This window comes from Salminus brasiliensis, chromosome 2 (assembly GCF_030463535.1).
Source record: "Salminus brasiliensis chromosome 2, fSalBra1.hap2, whole genome shotgun sequence".
NCBI lineage: Eukaryota > Metazoa > Chordata > Actinopteri > Characiformes > Bryconidae > Salminus > Salminus brasiliensis.
The window spans coordinates 17452745-17471180 of record NC_132879.1 but is presented as its reverse complement, the minus strand read 5'-3'; the positions used below and the strand labels follow the sequence as shown (position 1 = coordinate 17471180).

At 40.4% G+C, this 18436-nt stretch overlaps 1 protein-coding gene across 6 annotated transcripts in view; it reads right to left on the bottom strand.

Moving 5' to 3' along the window:
* Positions 1–17936, bottom strand: part of abca1b (ATP-binding cassette, sub-family A (ABC1), member 1B) — a 36456-nt gene extending 18520 nt beyond the window's left edge. For 2 of the 6 annotated variants that reach the window (XM_072669069.1, XM_072669112.1), the window contains exons 1-8: positions 17821–17936; positions 15409–15505; positions 13909–14002; positions 10612–10753; positions 10344–10462; positions 6523–6644; positions 5825–6016; positions 3782–3871 (exon numbers count right to left, since the gene is read on the bottom strand). In XM_072669069.1, coding sequence (XP_072525170.1) covers positions 3782–3871; positions 5825–6016; positions 6523–6644; positions 10344–10462; positions 10612–10753; positions 13909–14002; positions 15409–15474 — 825 coding nt within the window. In that variant the 5' untranslated portion in view covers positions 15475–15505; positions 17821–17936. Of the gene's footprint in view, positions 1–3781; positions 3872–5824; positions 6017–6522; positions 6645–10343; positions 10463–10611; positions 10754–13908; positions 14003–15408; positions 15510–15629; positions 15736–17820 lie in introns of those variants that run through there. The other 4 variants (XM_072669078.1, XM_072669086.1, XM_072669094.1 and 1 more) reach the window with 4 other exon arrangements.
* Between the last annotated feature and the right edge of the window lie 500 nt (positions 17937–18436).

Sequence of the window (18436 nt, the reverse complement as noted above, 5' to 3'; positions counted from 1 at the left end):
ATGATGTAAATAATGTGAGCCAACCAGTTAAATTCTAGGTGAACATGAATGTGCATATATTAGCCCTACTGACCAGCCAAGCCACAAAAATACACTAGTTTGTCCATCAGGAAACATTTTGTTCTTTTTTTAATAAACATATTACTGCCCATTCTACTTACTCAGATACAAACAACATACTTGTACCCTCAATACAGAACATAGCACTTAAGATACACTATTTGTCCAAATGTTTGTGGAAACCCCTTCTGATGAATGCATTCAACTACTTTAAGTTGCACCCAATTGCTAACATAGATGTGCAAATTCACACACATAGCTTGTTTAGTACTTGTAGAGAAGTATTGCTAATAGAAGAGGACCCTCATAAGAAGATTCTATTGGTCCATTCTTTAGGACATTTTAACACAATGAAAGGAACACGTTATAGTAAAATGATGTCAAACATTGGAGGAACATACAAGTCTTTTCATAGACTAGCTTTGTAAATGGAGAAATATAATAAAATGCCAAGATGTCCAAGAAGAATGTACTGGGCCAAAGCAACTTAAAAAGCATGCAAGCTGAAATACGATGCAATTATGTTCCCAAATATACTAAAAACATACTCTTATACATGGCATGTCTTTGTCAGCAGCTGGCCAGGTCTTTAGGCTTATGTACACAAACCCAGTGAGAAATATACTTAATTCTCCTCTGTTATATTTCTATTGTCTGTTATTGTCATTTTTGAATATCCCTAATACAGGGAGTGACAGCCATAAAGGCCTAAAGGCTGTAGCACTCAACCGCAGTAAACACACAGCCTTGAAAAGCTTGTTCTTCCTTATACGACATGAGCAGGATACATCCTTATACAAAACAAACGACGATGGCTGCACAACGCTGCAGATATCTGAGTTAGAGGAAAGGAGCAGCAGACACACTTTGACCTAGCTGCATATGCTTCTTTATTCCCTGTTCCTGTGTTTTCCTCAAAAATGCATGAGTCAATGAGAACAGGAGTTGTGAGTGGAGACAAACAGCAGAAGAGTGAAGAGTTACTGTCGGTCATTCCCTGTAAAGCTGAGAGCACAGAGGTGTGGGGCATGACATAGCCAGCTTCAGCAGTGCTGATGTGCTGGACTATAAATGTTAGCTCTGAACTGACTCACTCAGCCATATCAGCAAGCCAAGCTGTCACATGCTTCCAATTTTGTGTTACAGTGCACTAACAGAGGAGGACATGCAAGTGGGGAGGGCAGCTGTTGCACTGTCCCAGAACAACACAATCACAATCACACACTGATGTGGTGAGGTGCATCTTTAACTGTCAGCTGGGCTGAATAAGTGCTGAACTTGGCGAAAACTCAAATGGACACAATTTTCCACTTACTTTTAAGGGGCCCTTTAATGTCCAACTGTATTTATCTTGGCACAGTTGAATAATGAGAGTTCAGAGTCTCCTTCAAAAGAAAATACTACCCTAGCAAAAACAGAGTCGTAAAATGGACCAATTCTCCAAAAATGTTTTGGAACAGTCTTGTCACATTATATTTACACAAAAATTTACATACAGCCAGCCCATTAGCAAAAGCCGTTATCATAGCTGGTGAAGCGAAAAATACGACAGCGTCTCCTGGAGAACATGGTGTTGAACCTGGAGAACATGGTAATACTAGAAAGAAGCACATCAAGTCCAGACTCTGCTACTAATGGAATTACAGGTTGCTACACGAATCAGGCCTCATGAGCCAATGTCCGCAGGAGAAGAGTGCAACCATGAAACTCCAGGGGGAGCGAACAGGAATCCGCACTATGCTAGCAGACACTAGCGTTTACTGTTTTAGCTCTCCATTGTTCACTCCCTCAAAATCAAACTGGACTACTTTAGCTGACTACCAAACTGGAGCTCAACACAAGTCAGAAGGGAAAACACTGGCCTAAGACTCGAGAAAACAGAACCAAGCAAAGCCAGTGGGGGTCTGGCTAAAAGCTAACCAGCTACAATCTGTTTAACTTGCTAACAGCACTGTGTGCTGAGAGGACAAAGTGAGAGGACAGCAACACTATCCAGTAAGACCCAGAAATTAGTGTTTGAGAACTTGTAACAACAAGGAACATGATCAAAGACAGTTCCCACCCTGTTATCACCCCCACCAATAGGGAAGCAAATCAGGAAGCTCTGCTGCGGAATAACTTATTTAGTGCTGTCAACCTCACCAACCGCCCTCAACCATCTTCATACTGCTTACATTATTGCTTAATTAACTGTTCAAATATACTCTAGATTGGTCTGGTTTGTATGTACCAACTGTATGTTCAGTTTCATAATGTTTACTTATTTATATATCTGTTTGGCTTGTACTTGTATTTTCTCAATGACAAGCAATCTAATCTTGTCTAATCTAATACGCTTTCATTGTTAGCTGCATTATCCTTGTAGCTCCAGTGCGAAAACAAAGAAGCGAACTGCAGACATGTCCAGACAGGGTCTAGCCGATCAGCTGCATTTGGCATAAGGGGAAAAGTGTGTAAATTAGATTTTTTAGCTGAAAGTATTCCTTCAACAGAAAGTTCAGGCTCACAGGGTTGTTTTGAATTCTTCCAAAATGTCTCCAATTCAGAGTTCTGGTAAATATCTGCAATGAGCCAGGCCGCACAAAGACACAGTAAAAAGGTTACTAGAGTTCATGGGTAAGTCCCGTCTTGACCCAGAGGGAAGGGCTTGCATTCTGTGGTTTAACGATTGCCCTAGCACTCCAGGATGGAGACGACACAGAGGGGTTTTTGTTCGAACATTCAGATCACAGGCTTTCAACTAAACTCTATAGGTCAAACATTTCAGATACTGTAAGTATGCTCTGTAAATGCTCCTCGTCTCGTCTCTGTGCTTGTTCAGCTGTGCCTGGTCGCAGGTCTGTCCAGCTGAGAGTTGAAACAACCCCCCTCCCCTCCTTTGTCCCCACAAGATCCACAGCGTGAGTTACGGCCTCATCCAAGCAGAATGTGACACTTTTACTGCTGCCCCCAGCAGCCCAGCAGTTGCTGTCGTCATTAAGAGTGACTCGCACTTTCTATGGTCTATAACTAACAATCTTCTAATTGATCAATTAAAAATCAATAGTAAGGTTCAGCAGGACAAGCTACATCATTTTCATGCACCAAACAGATCTAAAGCTGGTGCTTTATGTAGGTGCTACACAGAGGAATGGCTGTCTAAGCAAGATCAAAGGGAAGAACACGAAAATGAAAAAAAAGGGCTTTCTGGAAGCTTCTATGGAAAAATCTTGGCAGGGCCACGAGCAAAGGCAGGAAAGGCCTCCAGTGAAGTTTTAGCCCATACATCTAACACTGCCTTGGTGTATGCCTGAGACCAAAACAGTTTATTGTTTTCAGTCAGACTCAGGGAACTGAACCTTTGTCAAGTCATTACTGTTCACTAGATCCCACAGTGGGTGTGACAGGGACATATTTACACAGTTAGACTCCTCATCATTCAGATTGGTAATTTCTCATTATCCCCAGCTCTTAGTCACTCGTGTAAATATGTTTTTAGCGTCACATGAACACACTGAAGTGTTATATGCTTAAAGTTGACCAATGAGTCTGGCCCTTTGTTCGCATTTATGCTGAAAAGTATCTCCAGCTAGTACGAATAGGTAAAGTCCAAGAGATACCTTCAAATTCACACATTATAAGTCTATGCTGCTGCATCACTAAAATATGCCACTATTTCCTGTAATTTCTAATGTAATCATATCTTTAAGCTTTAATTGCTTAAACATCACGCAGGGCCTACCTCCACAGCCAAAGATCCCAGGCTTTCCAGAAGGTTGTCTGCAGCTTTGGCGACCTGACGGGCATCACTGGTTTCTGATCTTGCATCCGACTGCAAGGAAAGAGCAAAGAGTTTATATGTGCAGGTTCTGTTCCCAACTGTAAGTAAATAGCACTGTTCTGTTTAGAACAGAAGATTGGTGTACAATAAGATACATATAATAAGATACATATACAGGAACACAGCACTGGTATTTTTACATGTTTAATTATCTTATAAATGGTAGTACGAGTATTTTAAGGCAACCAAAAAAATAAAAAACAAGATGTGTTCAGAAACAACCCTCATTCTGTACTCTGAAGCATGTTTAATGGGTGGACAAAGCAATATTACCTAGAACTAAACGTAATGTGTGTCTGAAAGCTAACATTAGACCAGGGATTTGTATTCTATTCAGTTCTATTCTATTCATATCCAGCTTGTGTTACCTTCTTCCATGTGTATGTTTTTCCTGTTTTTCAAATGTGAAGTACGCCCTTACAGTTCCATCATTTTATTTGAGTATAGTATCTACATTATGGGGCTGTAAAATCAGAACTTAGATTAATATCTATATGACCTAATTCATTCCTTGAATGTGAATAAACAGTTAAATAAAACCATAAAAGTTGCCTCACACAACCTGAAAGATTCTGCTGTATGAAAGTCATGCCTGTGAACCTACTGTCTACATGTTATCTGCAAGCCACTGTCATTTCATACTATTTATCCTCCCTGGAAGAGAATCATCATCCCCAAATCCCTGTGCTGATTCACTGTCAGATTTTGCTGATGAGAATGCTGTAAGACACAGCGTGATGTTCATGGCTTTTTGATAAATCGGAACAAGCTAAAGCTGCTGTTATGTGCCCAACCGTATCTCCAGGCTACATGTAGGAGTGTACAGAGGACAAGCCAGGACAAGCCTTTCGTCCCACTCTTCTCTTTTTGCCTCTCCCTCTTTTTTTCAACTTGCAGTTTGTTTGCTCCACCGCAAAGCACACATCAATGAGACAGTCACCTGGTGTATGTCTCATAGAAGCAAAACAACAGTGGTCAGTGATGTGTGAGAGGTCAGTATAAAGTTCCCGATAAGACAAGACGATGACCTCTTCACCCTGCTATATTCATTAACCCAGAAGGGAAAGCGTGGGGGGGGGGGTTGTTTCATTTAAAGTGATTTCCATCAGCAAGTTCTTTAAGCAGCTCCATAAACAAGGTCACTCATCTAGATAGTTGTTATTGGCAATGGAGATTAACAATGATCTGTAACTGTAGGCCCATAAGAAAAGAGGGCTTCCAGCGGTCTGAAATGAGCCATCAACAATGCAATATGGATTATCAGGTAGCTGTGATCCTTGGATCAAAGTGGCAGCGCTACTGGACCTTCTCCTCTCTTTTTTAAAGAAACATTTTTTATAACAGGTTTAAAGCCAGACAACACAAATAATGGGTCTATTAATTCCAACAAGTCCACAATCATGGCTTACTGTTTAAAGGCAATATGAGAAGATTAGCTTACAGTATAGGAGCTTCTCTGAAACAACAAGGTCAACACGATCATAAGTGTGTGCATGATTTGATGTTTCTCTGTGGAGTTTATGTCTCACAAGTGAAAAGGACTGGTGTAAAGTAAAACATTGAAACACTGATTAAAATTAAAGTTTTTTTGATGGATGACTGAACAACGCTTCAGAAATGCTTTCAGTATCATTTGGTCTTTAGAAGATAAATTAATTTACTAACCCCCATACTTGTTAACTGAGATAGTGTTATGCATAACTGTCCAATTACATTATATTTTTTCTAAATTACAAACAATCAGAATTGGTGTTGGCTGAATTGGCTGAATAGTATCTTACTTGTGATCTATAGACCAAAAACAGAATCAGAATATCCGGCAATGTTTTGCTGATATATTCCAATGTCTTATTGGTAAGGTAGACTGAAAGGAATTGTGGACATGGGCTCTACAAGGGCTTTATTTTTTATTTAGGACATTTAGTTCTGATTTTACTCTCTTACCCGTATAGGCTTTAAGAAGTCCAGGTTGTCCATAAAGTGTTTTTCAGCCTGGTTTAGCCAGGTCTTCGACGAGCCGCAGATGATGTCTTGGGTCAGCTTGGCCAACTTTCTGTTTGGGATTTTTACAAAGTCCTCCAAGGTGGATGTGTTGCACATATCCCTCAAATGCACCCCAAAGCCTTTGGTTAGTACCTGAGACACCCAATAAGAGCAGGGCAAACAGACAAAAATGGAAAAACTAGGGTGAGAATTTTCATGATGATGAAAATTATGTGAACAGGGTGCATAAGTTGTCCATGTGACAAATGTGCCAGGTTCTAAACAAGGGTTGAACATTATAAAGAGATTCAGCTACTGATGGCCATTCTACATTGATTAAACTGTGCTAATTGGCATCTACTTGCCAATAGACAATCTCTGAATAATATACAGCAAAGAGCATTTCAGTGTCTTTAAATTACGCACCTAGATTCATAATAAAATAGAAAAAGAAAAATAGAAAAAGACATAGAAAACATATCCCTACCCTAAATACTGTATTGACTATACATAACTCTACATTACTTCAGGACAGGGAGACATTATTTGAGTGAGCACTTATTTAACTATGCATTTTAATGGGCATGATATTTTATTGCATGATAATGATAAGGCACTGATGAGGAATTGTAGTAGAAAATCAGAATATCACTGCTCACCTTTTCCAAGTTCACATCTGCCTTTAGAATGTCCTGGACAGAATTCTCAGGGAAGGAGGCGTTTTGTATGAGGAATGTTGACAGGGTCTCATTGTCGTTCAAAAAATCTTTAAGCTTGAAACCTGAGGAGTATAAATACAGCTGTATTATACGTCTTGACAAATGCCTTATAATAGCATCAGTTATCAATTTCCTGCAATTTGAACAAATATTATTTCCAGCAGATCCACCCATCCATTTTGAGATTAATTCAAGAAAACGTGACCCTCTTTTTTGTAAATTTTCCCTTTCAAGTGCATTCCTCCCATGTCCCCAAGCCTTTGTTTTTGTACATGTACTCACTTGCTGAATGCTCAGGTACTCATTGAGGTGTAGGACCATTGTGAGCACTCCTGCTTTCTGGATTAAGTTTCATTTATCTATAAAGTTCAAGCACATGCCTGAGCAGGCAGCACTCTGAGGTATGCCACAGACATGGGCTGAGCTGCAAGTTCACTGCGTCAGCCGTGCACTCTGGTGGGGACAAGCTTTCGAGAATAGTCCACGATTCTACAGTGCATCATAATTTTTTTTTCTCCTTGTCTGAAATACTCTCATTTACATATACTTTAGTTTTACGGCATTTGGCAGAGGCTTTTCTGGAGAGACTTACTGTTTAATCATGTTACAGAGGCAGGCGAATATAGAATTACTGGTATAGCGTGGGCAAGGAATTTCAACTCCAGTCTGCTGTGTGAGGAACAGTGGTGTTACCCATTATGCTATATCAATTTTCCTTGTGAAGGCACACAATGTCCAATACAAAGTTAAAATGACAGTTAGAAGTGGAGAGTTAGTGTTGAATGTGGTCCACTATGCCACCCTATAAACAGCTCATTAACGGTTAGATGGTCTAGATGGACCATTAAATTAGAAGTGCTTCAGAAGAGCACCATTTTGAAAGTGCAAAACAAACTCCAGCAAAGGAGAACAGGTAATACTGGGACATTGTGCTAAAATATCTGCTTTTTATTCATTGTACTTCATTTGTAACACTACATAAATAACTCATTTCTGTAGGGTTACATTTCATTCTAATTCTAATCCAGGTAGATAAATATAAAAAAGCAGTTGTCAGTAGTATCGGATGTCAGATGTTAGTATATTTGCATACTGGTGTATCCCTTGTCAGTAACATTGCTGATTTTTAAAAAGTTCAAAAACTGCATAAATTGCCTAAAAGAACCATATGGACACTGCTGGATAATGTCCTCTTTCTGACAAAGCTCATCTGGGTTTCAAGATGTTCTCAGTCACACGTGTTTAAAGATCTTAAAGGACAGGAATCACACATGGGCTTGTATGTAATTCTTTAAAGTGTGCCCATTCACACCTGCCTTTCCAAAGACCTGCTAAAAACTCCACTCAGAGTACTCGGAGTAGCCTGACTGTCTGTCTCAACTGCCCCCATTCCCCTGTCTGCCTCCTCTGGGGAACAAAGGCTGAAAGCTTATTCACTCTCAGCTCTAAGGCAGGGGGGCAAAGGCTCCAGCAGACGACAGATTCCTGAATTGTTAAAGCCTGTCCCCACTGAATTCACGCTCCGGAAAGAACAAGAAAAAGATGTCGGCTAGTGAGGAGTCAAAAGGGAAACTGCAGAGTCGAGGGAAGAAGAGTCACTGTCATATCAAAAGCTTATAACACATTTTTTATCATTTGAAAATGCCAAATGCCTACTTCTGTGAGAATTTCATTACAAATGAATCAAAAGAAATGATTTGGAATCTTGTTGCGTTGATGTACATTACAATTGGAGGTACTGGCTATTTTATAACAGTGACTCCATGTTACCCCAGTAGTAAATGAACATGCTGTGAATTAGCTCACAGTCAAAAAAGGAGAGAACAGCATAGAAAAAACACTGAGTTTCTGGCATGGCTACATGATTAATGCCTACACCAACAACACAGTAGGCTATAACTAAGCGGACATAGCACTTTAGGGGGTGCACTACTGTAGGGTTAAGACAGACGGATAACTGGTCAACAAAACCCTGACCAAACCCTGTACAATAATTTACTGTATGATTACTGCAAATTCTGGTAACTACTTGCATAACTTGTTCATTTTAACAGTGAATAACTTACAAGTGTCTACTGTGATGTTCCTCTGATCACAGAGGTACAGTGATATAACTGCATTCTGCTGAATTTCTACAGTAATAATTTGTAATCAAAAGCAATCTCCCATAATTTTCCACAACTGTAAATCTAAAGCAACTCATTCATCAGTATTCTGTCTGTAAAAGAGATGTATACATATTGTGACAGCCCCAAGGAAAGGCATGCTGGATAACATACAATGCTCTTTAATGGTTCCTTTACTCTTATAGTACTAACTACTGTCCAGACAACAGGTAAGATATTAAAGAACCGTTGTCTAACAATAGGTAAATCCTCTAGGAAATTTAACAAATGTGTAGAAAAAACTGATAACAGTTTAAAAAAAAAGCTGGTGTAAAAACATGACAAGTCGCAAATTGTTTTTAAATTGGAAAAGATTCCACAATCTTCACAGCTGTGATCCTGGAGTGAATGGGTTTAAACGGAACTGGCTAAGCAGCTAAAGCCAATAATGACAAACCCTGTGACCCATGCTGCTTTCAAGTGCTGCGCCATCTGTTTATTAGCACGAGAAAATAATATAGACCAAAAAGAATGTAATCACAGCATGAGGAAATGTGGAGAAGCTTCACAATACCTGGAACGCCAGTTCAAAGCTTACATGTTGTTATGCAGGAGGGCAGAGACATACTTTTGAAGCTGAAATTTGATTAGGGGGGGTTTCAACTGGACTCCTTTCCTACACACATTTGATAGCTCATTGCCTCTACTTTGCAGCAACACATACACTGTTTTGAAAACTAAATGTGACTTTGGACTACGCTGAAATAAAATGAGACAAAGCCATAAAATGAGACAACATAAATCTGATAAACCGATGAGATTATATGTGTAGCATCCTGAGGAGAGCAGAGACTTTATCAGTAGCTTAAATGCTGTAACTCTGAGGCTCAGGTATGCAAACATAAGCACTATTGTGGACTGTGATTCCAATACAACTTTAACTAAATACTTAGGTCCTCAATGGTGATTGATGGCTAGACAATTTCTACCCTATCCCAATTTACAGTAACAACGTACATTAGCCAACGCCTTTCCTGCCATTCACTGAGACTCCAAAAGCAAAAGCAATGTCCTCTGAGATGTAACCACAACAATCCTTGATGACCCATGTGATATAAATAGCATGCTGTGAAGCTGTATACGATAACTGATGCTCTGCCTCCATGAGACCCTGTAACACAATTATAGACCACTCGATTGTGTGTGTGTGTGTGTGTGTGTGTGAGGAGCATTAAGTGTTACTGGAAAGAGAGGTTTTTAGAGCATTTAGCCAGTAAGCAGTGAGGGGAAGGCAGGTGTCGCGTGAGGACTGAAAGGAAAGGGGTGTGCGCACGTGTGTGTATCTTTTGCCTATCCTCACCCACACAAACCCCGTCACTGACTTGCCACAGCTCGCCCGAAACCTCTGAACACTGTGAGCTATTCGCCCACATCGTTTCCAAGTGGAAAATTTCACCATGTACAAAAGCAATGCTCCAAACCATACCTGCCACACATGGATTCACATATAATGTTGGACGTTAAACTAGTCCAGCGTTGACACAGAGTTTTTTGAGTGAACAAAGCAGAGGGGATTAATCCCTAAGGTTTCAGTTAAGTGTAAGTGCAGTTCAGGATTTTCCCAGCTTTTGGAAGCTACTCTCACTGTCCACTTACCTGAAGTGTTGTTCTGCAGAGCTTTCACTGCATGGATTAGCTCTTTAAACCCATCGAGGCTCTTGTCATTCTGACTGTACAGTAGGATTTTCTTGGCATCAGAAAAAAGTCGTGAGATTCTGAAAAAGGGAAAGCAACACATCAAAATGCTAAGTATACGCCATGAAGACTGCCTCTTTTATTGAGCAATCGATCACAGTACAGTTTACAACAGTATTAATGTTCTGCTGGGTTGTTGCCATAAGCTGACAGACTCATTTACACTTACATAGAATCATTAAAGTTGCCGACTACTCCGGGGGATTCTCCAGGGGTAGGGTGGCGGAAGCAAGGGTTGTTGGCGTTACAGACAATGCCCTGGATCCATGGCAGGGTGCCCGCGGAGGGCATGGCTTTGTTGGGAAAGTGACCTGAGACGGCAGAGGGAGAAAGAATGAAAGGGGAGACAAAATTAACTGCTTTGCCGAAGAAAAGAGAGTTCTCACAATAAGAGAGAGAGAGAGAGAGGAGAGTGGGAACAGGGTAGTAGTATAACTGGGTCATTCAGATGAAGAGGTGAGAGAGTCTAGTCATTTAGACCTGCAGTTTCAGTCTTCAAATAAATATTTAAAACAATTTAAACATCTAAAACATGTCACTGTTAACCCATACAGTAATAAACTACTGGAAGTGTAAATTCTATACCAAAGGAAGAGCCGTAGTATTATGGTTTTAACTGTACAACACAATAAAATTCTTCTCTTTGCATATCCCATCTTAGAAAGCTAGGATCAGAGCACAGGGTCAGTCATGCTTCAGCAGCCCTGGAGCAAAGGGGTTTTAGGGGCCTTGCTTAAGGGCTCTACAGCAGCAGCTGCCCTGCAATTGGATGTAAATGTAATTATTTGAGTAATTTATTGTGAAATTAAATATTTAATTACATATTTGCAATTGATTAGTATTGAAAAAGGAAAGTACTAACTCTCATCGAAGTGGATGGGAGAATCTATTAACAGGTTAAGCTGAAAAGGGAAATTTGGATCATGATACCATTTTTACATCTACAATGTAGACTGCAAGCATGTACACGATGTCCGAAACTACAGAGTACGATGTTGTCATTTCTGTGCTAAGATAGTATTCATGTGTCCTGTGATTGTCTTATCTGGGGGCCAGGACAGGAGCTAGCAAACATCAGACATCAGCGCCTTCGAATCTTCTTGCAGAGAGAAAGCTAGCTTTGTAGAGTGGCTTTATCGAGGGGAGAGTGATTACCTAAGTGCAATGCTGGACCTTTGGCCTGAGGCTTGCCCCTCTCCACTCCAAGGATAACAATTATTTGTGTGACAAGTCAAAAAAGTAGGCCTGCTATCAGTCAACCTTAAGACTGCCAACTGGCACAGTGCTAAGCGCAGCATAAGATAAGATAACCCCTAAAGAGGCAGAGAACAACCGAGTAATCATGAATGCAGTGTATGCTGTCAGTCAACAAATGATCTAATATACCTCATCAACCACCACACCGTCAACATCATCAGCTGTTTCAGTCATGTTTATGGAGAGTTGAGTTAGTTAGTTAGTTTGTTTGTTGTTTTAATGGTTCTAAAATTGATTAGCTCTACATAGCTGATCACTGTGCAAAGAGGAAGTTGTCTAACCAATTGTTACACTGAGCAGTTGCAACACGCTCATGGACTCACATGGTGCATGATTCACATCAAAACTATGCTGCTCTCATCACCCAGACCGTAACCTTATAGAGAACTGAAATACAATGTAGTTAGCTCTTCCTCCTTGAATACGAGTGGAATTTCAGGGCAATCATAGAGATTTTGAATGTTATTTTTTTTTGAGAGTTTTCATTTATGTATAAGCAATACATAACACAGGCTCTCTATATGGATGGATTTTGGTTCCACACATGAATCAACTGATGTAAAGGTTCTTTACCAATTTAAAAATTCTTCTCTCTATTAAAAACCAAAACTGGTTCTTGGGTTGCATTTTTCAAAGCACCTGTTGAAGCAACTTTATTTGTAAGAGTGTACCTTCAAGATTAGTACTTTTCAGAACAAATCTGCAATGCTCATAAGATCTTTAATAATAAATCTTCCACAGTAACAGCATAAACCAGTAACCTGCTAAAACCTGCTAACAGACACAGTCTGTTGTTTTAAGCCAGGCTTTATAAGGTCATTTGGAAACATTGGACAGATCCCTTAAGCTGTATAAATCAGCCAATTACACACTTTACAAATTGCACTACAGATCTTCTTCTGGTAAAACTAATACACCTGGAGTACTGCATAAAGTGGTGGGAAATCTATAAGGATCTATAACTATAAGGAACATGAATTACTACATACACTACACTGTAAAAAGAACTGTCACTGTCTTGAAATACAGTGTCAGTAGGCAGCAACTGACAACTGGCTTTCCAGTGTGATCTTCTAAAAACCTATTCTATTAACGCATCTGTCATTAATTTATGTCCAAAAGATGATATAGTGCATGTCACAGAGTGTGCACCTATTGCACAAGTCCATTCTGCTTGTGGCAAAGATAAGATGCCAAGAGTGTCTAAGGCACCCTGAATATCATTCACAAATAGAACTTTGACAAGGAGATTAGGAGAGCAATGAGGTCTCATAAAAAAACATGCTGCAATAAACCGATCTTCAGCGATATTACAACTGCACTTAACACCTAATAAATGGACTGGCTTTGATATTAGAGAGCTGATGAACTCTTTCTGACCCACTCTTTGGGTTTCTCATTTAACCTCTTAATGCAGACAGGCTTTTTATTCTGTAAGGGACTTCAGTACAAACCGGTGGGGCTATTTGGTAATAGAACACTTTCGGCTTGGTGGCGGGCCATAGGCTGTTTAAGGTGTTAAACTGAAATGAAGCCAATGGTGAACATTAACTTTTATTAAGGGATTTAAGGTACTGCTTACAGACCAGAATGAAACTTTACACTTTTACAATTTACTCTACCATTTAATATTTCTCACTCATCTATCACCTATCTGTAATGTGACATGTCAAAGCAGTTATCACTTTGCCCAGTGTGTGCTATGCTGCATGTGTGCCAATAGGTGCAGGCTGCCCTTGACAAAATCAGTATTATCTAAAGTATCCTCATCGCTGACCAAGAGAATGTTGCTACTATGAAAAACTAGTCCTTGTTATCACTGATAATGCCTGATATACGCGATAAGGGTCAACCATAAATGCAGTGCTGGTAAAATCGGAGAAATCTTGCCCTACTGAGAACTTTATCTTTGACTTTTATGTCATTTGTCATCATTTTTAACTGAACCCTGCAGCACAGTTGCACAGGACAAAGCAGTAATTACACAGAGCAGTTTGTTGATGTATTTACAGAGGTATCTTTGCCACCACATATGGAAGCTATTTTGTTTTCCATTATCACATCCGGAATTGAGGGAGAAACCGAAAATGGATGCCCACTCCAGATAAACGATGCAGCATAACAGTGAAAAGTTTGGAGGAGTAAGTCAAACATATTCATTCAGACAGCCTTCTCCACATCTGACTCTTACTCACAACTGCTTACTTACATTCATGTTGCTCATATGGGGGGTAGTTCAATCTCACTGCGATCAAGATGAAGAAGATGAAGAGAGGCCACACTATCTCAATCAGCAGCTGGAGCTAGGCAGTGCAAACATGCAAGGAGAGAAAGGTGAGACAGAGGAGGAGAAAAAAAACTCAGCATTTTCATTTAAGTGCAGACAAAGCCCCCCCCCCACAATCTCTCACCCCCCCTTCTTCCTTAAAAGATGAGTGCTTGTCCCTTGCTAATAGAAATTACAGGAAGACAGAGACTTTAGTCTGCACACCTCTTCACTCCCACTAACAGAGCATCTGCAGCACTCTGCAGAGCTGTTCCACTGCCATGTTCTCATTGGATGGCTTTTATTTATACCTCTCATTACTAATACATGTCAAACCCATCAGTCATACATCAATAATCCATTCCCAGATATAGAAAGCATGTATGCAGACTGAGGGCTGAGCAGAGCTGTCCAGAAAAGGTCAGATTGTATTCAGGACTGGTCACTAATCACTTGACAGCCTGACCTTTTGTGATGTGAACTGTGGTAAATCAGCAGTAGCATACATTAGAGATACTGTACACAATCAATGAACGAATGAAAATTATGTTGTATAGTAATAATTATGGCTCACATTGGGAGGGGGCACTTTTTTGCATTCTTTCTTCTTTAAAGGTATTAAAGGTATAAACTAATGGCCATTCTAATCACAATGCAAGGCAAGATCAACCTGAAAAAAAAAACAGTCCTGTGCTAATAAAATAAATTAAACACCAAACTAAATGTTGCTTGTATGCAGCACCCCCTCCTCCCTGAAATTGTTTTGCAATTCAACTGCTGACTCAAAAGGCCTGTATGGTGTCTGAAGTTAGTGCTTCCTTCAATTTTTAAATAGTTGACAAACTACATATAAAAGTAGTAGTGACACAGTCTGCTATTTGTAAGACGCTGGTGCTCCTTGAACTGAAGTACCCTCTAGGTAACCCTGTAGATTACTGGAGGACAGAGCATTGTCATGGACATCTGCCCCTTATGTCCTGCAGCTTCAGTTCCTGGAGCCCTGCTGTTGAGTGACCCTCAATGGCTGAACTCTCAATACTAATGACTGATAAGTCCTGAGTCAGCAACATTCTGCTCTCCTTATAAAATGTAATAAACCTTTGGTGCCCCCAGACAAGCTGGCCAAACAACCTCCCACAGTGGTGTTAATTTTATAATAGACAAAGGCACTGGAGGCTGTAATAAAAATGTAGTAATAAAAAATGGTCAAACGTCAAACGGTCAAAAGAGTTACAACAATAAGTGACCAACATTTGAACATGATGAATACACTGTAAATGTAAGCGTAACTGTCCAGATTATTGTCCGTTTGCTCTGTTCTCTGCTTTGGTATCTTCACTGAGTTAGAGGAATGTTACTTACACGCATAGCAACACAGTCTTCTACATGAACGAAGCAGAGAAGAAAGAAGTAAAGAGCGCCAGCTTGGTAAATATTACTTACCGTTTGTCGTCTTCTGTAGGTGAAATTCTTCCACAGCAGCAGCCCCAGCTGAGTGGAGATGGACATCTTCACTCAGGTCCTCCTCACGCTGCTCTCCCTAGCTGACAATGAGACACGGTAAGAGACACAGCCGAGTAAAAAAAGGCATCCAAGTGCAACCAACAGAGCAGCTCAAAAGTCCAGGACAAAGTGCAGCGCCTATCTGAATCCCTTCTGCTCACGTTTTCCTCGTCCTCCTGTCTTCTCCTGTTCTGTCCTGTCCTGTCCTGTAGTGTCCTGCCTCATCTCATTTAAGAACACCCATCCATGTCTTCCCTGATTAAAGTGGGAATAATGGACTTCACTGTGGTCGGGGAATCGTTCTGTAAGGAATTTCACAGCTCCAGGTAGCTGCTCCAGGAATGGCTGCTTTTGATCAAAGCTCTTCAGCGGTAGTCTGAGAGCCAATCTGTTGCCCCTGTACTATGCTAATGAAACCATTCATATGGGCCGAGGGTGTGTGTGTGTGTGGGGTCTTATGCTCAAACCATCATTGTTCAAAGTCAATGTGGCCAAATAAGTCTTCACTGATTCAATCAGATGCCCAAAAAATGGGCCGAGGGTGTGTGTGTGTGTGGGGTCTTATGCTCAAACCATCATTGTTCAAAGTCAATGTGGCCAAATAAGTCTTCACTGATTCAATCAGATGCCCAAAAAATGGTCGACTGGGATTTTATTTATTTTGCTTCTCAGACAAAAAGCATGTGTTGTAGCGAGAAATGGAAGCATCAAAACTATACAGACTAGATATAAGGGAATATATCTATATTAGGAATCACCCTGTTTATCCAATCTTCAGTTGATGCTTATAGTGAGTTGTTTTTAAATAAGCAGATAGACAAACAGACTCTTTGTATTTTCAGTGAAAATGTGAATGAAAAAATTGCTTTATCGTTCAGGGCCTTGTGTCACACGTGTTACTTATGTTTTCTACACTCACCTGAGCTGACCTCAGAGTTAATGAGGTCAGATCATTTGATCAATTATTTTTAGGGAGTTTTAAATTAAAATGTCAAATTTCTGGAGTGTTGTCAAAATTTCAAAGAGCTTAGATGAGTATAGATACTCGATGTCAGATACCAGAGAAACTTACTAACTCCGAATTGTTCACAGTGGTGGTGAAAGGAATGCCACGTCTGGGTTTTTACCACCTCCCGGATACAGAAAGCTACCTCACCAAAAACTGTTACACACCAATATGTAGTCGGATGTCTGAGACACTTTTTACAATAGTTCTGAAACAAGCATTTTTGCTTTAAGTGGACAGAGGGTTACATGTAGGGTGTTACAGACCCAAAAAGCACCTAAAGTAGTACCCAACTGATCTAATTTACCATGATAGTACCCAAACTATAATTTTACTGTTATCAGTACTACCAATACAACTCAGAAGACATGTATGGTCACAGTGTGGCAAATAAAATGGTTAGGGTATGTCTCTCAGCAAAGGAACCATTCAAATTCACATCTAACACATACCCACATATGAATATGAGTCCTGTATGAATGTATGAAAGACATTCCTGACTTTACCCAGCCCATATGATGAGACTTTAATGAGTTATTAGACTTATATAATGACATAAACGCACACATATATGAGCGTGAAGATGATGGATACTCTATATCTCTCTGATACCCCATATCATCCACCCTGCTTACCACACTACAGCATGATCAGACACCGGTGTATACCGCAGTAATCTCTGACATGCCCCGCTCTCTTCACACTAGTGACAACATGCCCTTCCAGTGCTGAAGCTGTTCCCACATTTCTGTAGTGTACCACAGACATACAAAAAAAACACACCTACTCAGATAACTTTTTATTAGCTTTATGAGTCGATAGATAACCTCAAATTAACAATATACCCCAGTTTAATCAGTTGAATCCTCCCCTGTGTGCTGGGTAGGTGTTGAGAGCTGGGCTTCTGATGTGTTCCTCGTTGTTCTGAGGTAAAGAACACAAGGTTCTCCAGAGCTTTCTCTAATAATGAATGGCAGATGTTGATTTACCAGTGGAGCTTAGCTCATTATTTTCTTTCAGGACGGCTGTCTGAGAGAAACGCTACAGCTAGCACCATAAACCCTAGCTACCTTTTCTCGAAACAACACAAAAGACATAAAGGAAGACTACTTGTACGGGTTTTTACGGGGGTTTGACCCAGTTCAAATCATTAAACTGTCTATATATAATAAGTATGACCGTCTCTGCAGTTTAGTAGCTGTCTAAATGCTTCACTTTCTTCCAGTAAAACTGCACATAAAGACCCTTGCCTGGCTTCAGGTAGTTGTTTGTGCTGTAAGCCTTTTTGCGACACCTTAGAAGAAAGAAAGGAAACAGGGGAAAAAGACCGCATGTCACTGCGTTACCTTCTCACAGGCACACACCTGAAGATCTGGTCCTGGGCATTCGCTGTATTCCGTTTAAACTGGGTTAAGGCTTTGTCTCAGTCACTCGGACTAGGACCGGTCAGATAACGTGAGCTCCTCTCATTGAAAAAGAGCATCTGCTCACTTCCCTGAAGGCTTTATAGGAGAGCCAGGCGAGCATCCGCTAGAGGAGCCGGGGTTACTGGCGGCCACGAGGAGGTGTGTGCTGGAGCTTTTACTGGGCAAACACATGCAGCGCCAAAACACCGCCTTCATGAGCTCCTAGGGTGCTGAAGCAGACCATCTGCTGAAGGAATAACCCCAGTGTGCACTTAAAAGCCTGCAATCTCCAGACAGTATGTGTCTGATCATTACTCTGCTGTTTCTTCCCAACTCTGACCCTCCATTCATTTCCTCCGCTGTCTAATATCTATCTATCTATCTGTCTATCTATCTATCTATCTATCTATCTACCTATCTATCTATCTATCTACCTATCTATCTATCTATCTATCTATCTATCTACCTATCTATCTATCTATCTATCTATCTGTCTGTCTGTCTGTCTGTCTGTCTGTCTGTCTGTCTGTCTATCTATCTGTCTGTCTGTCTGTCT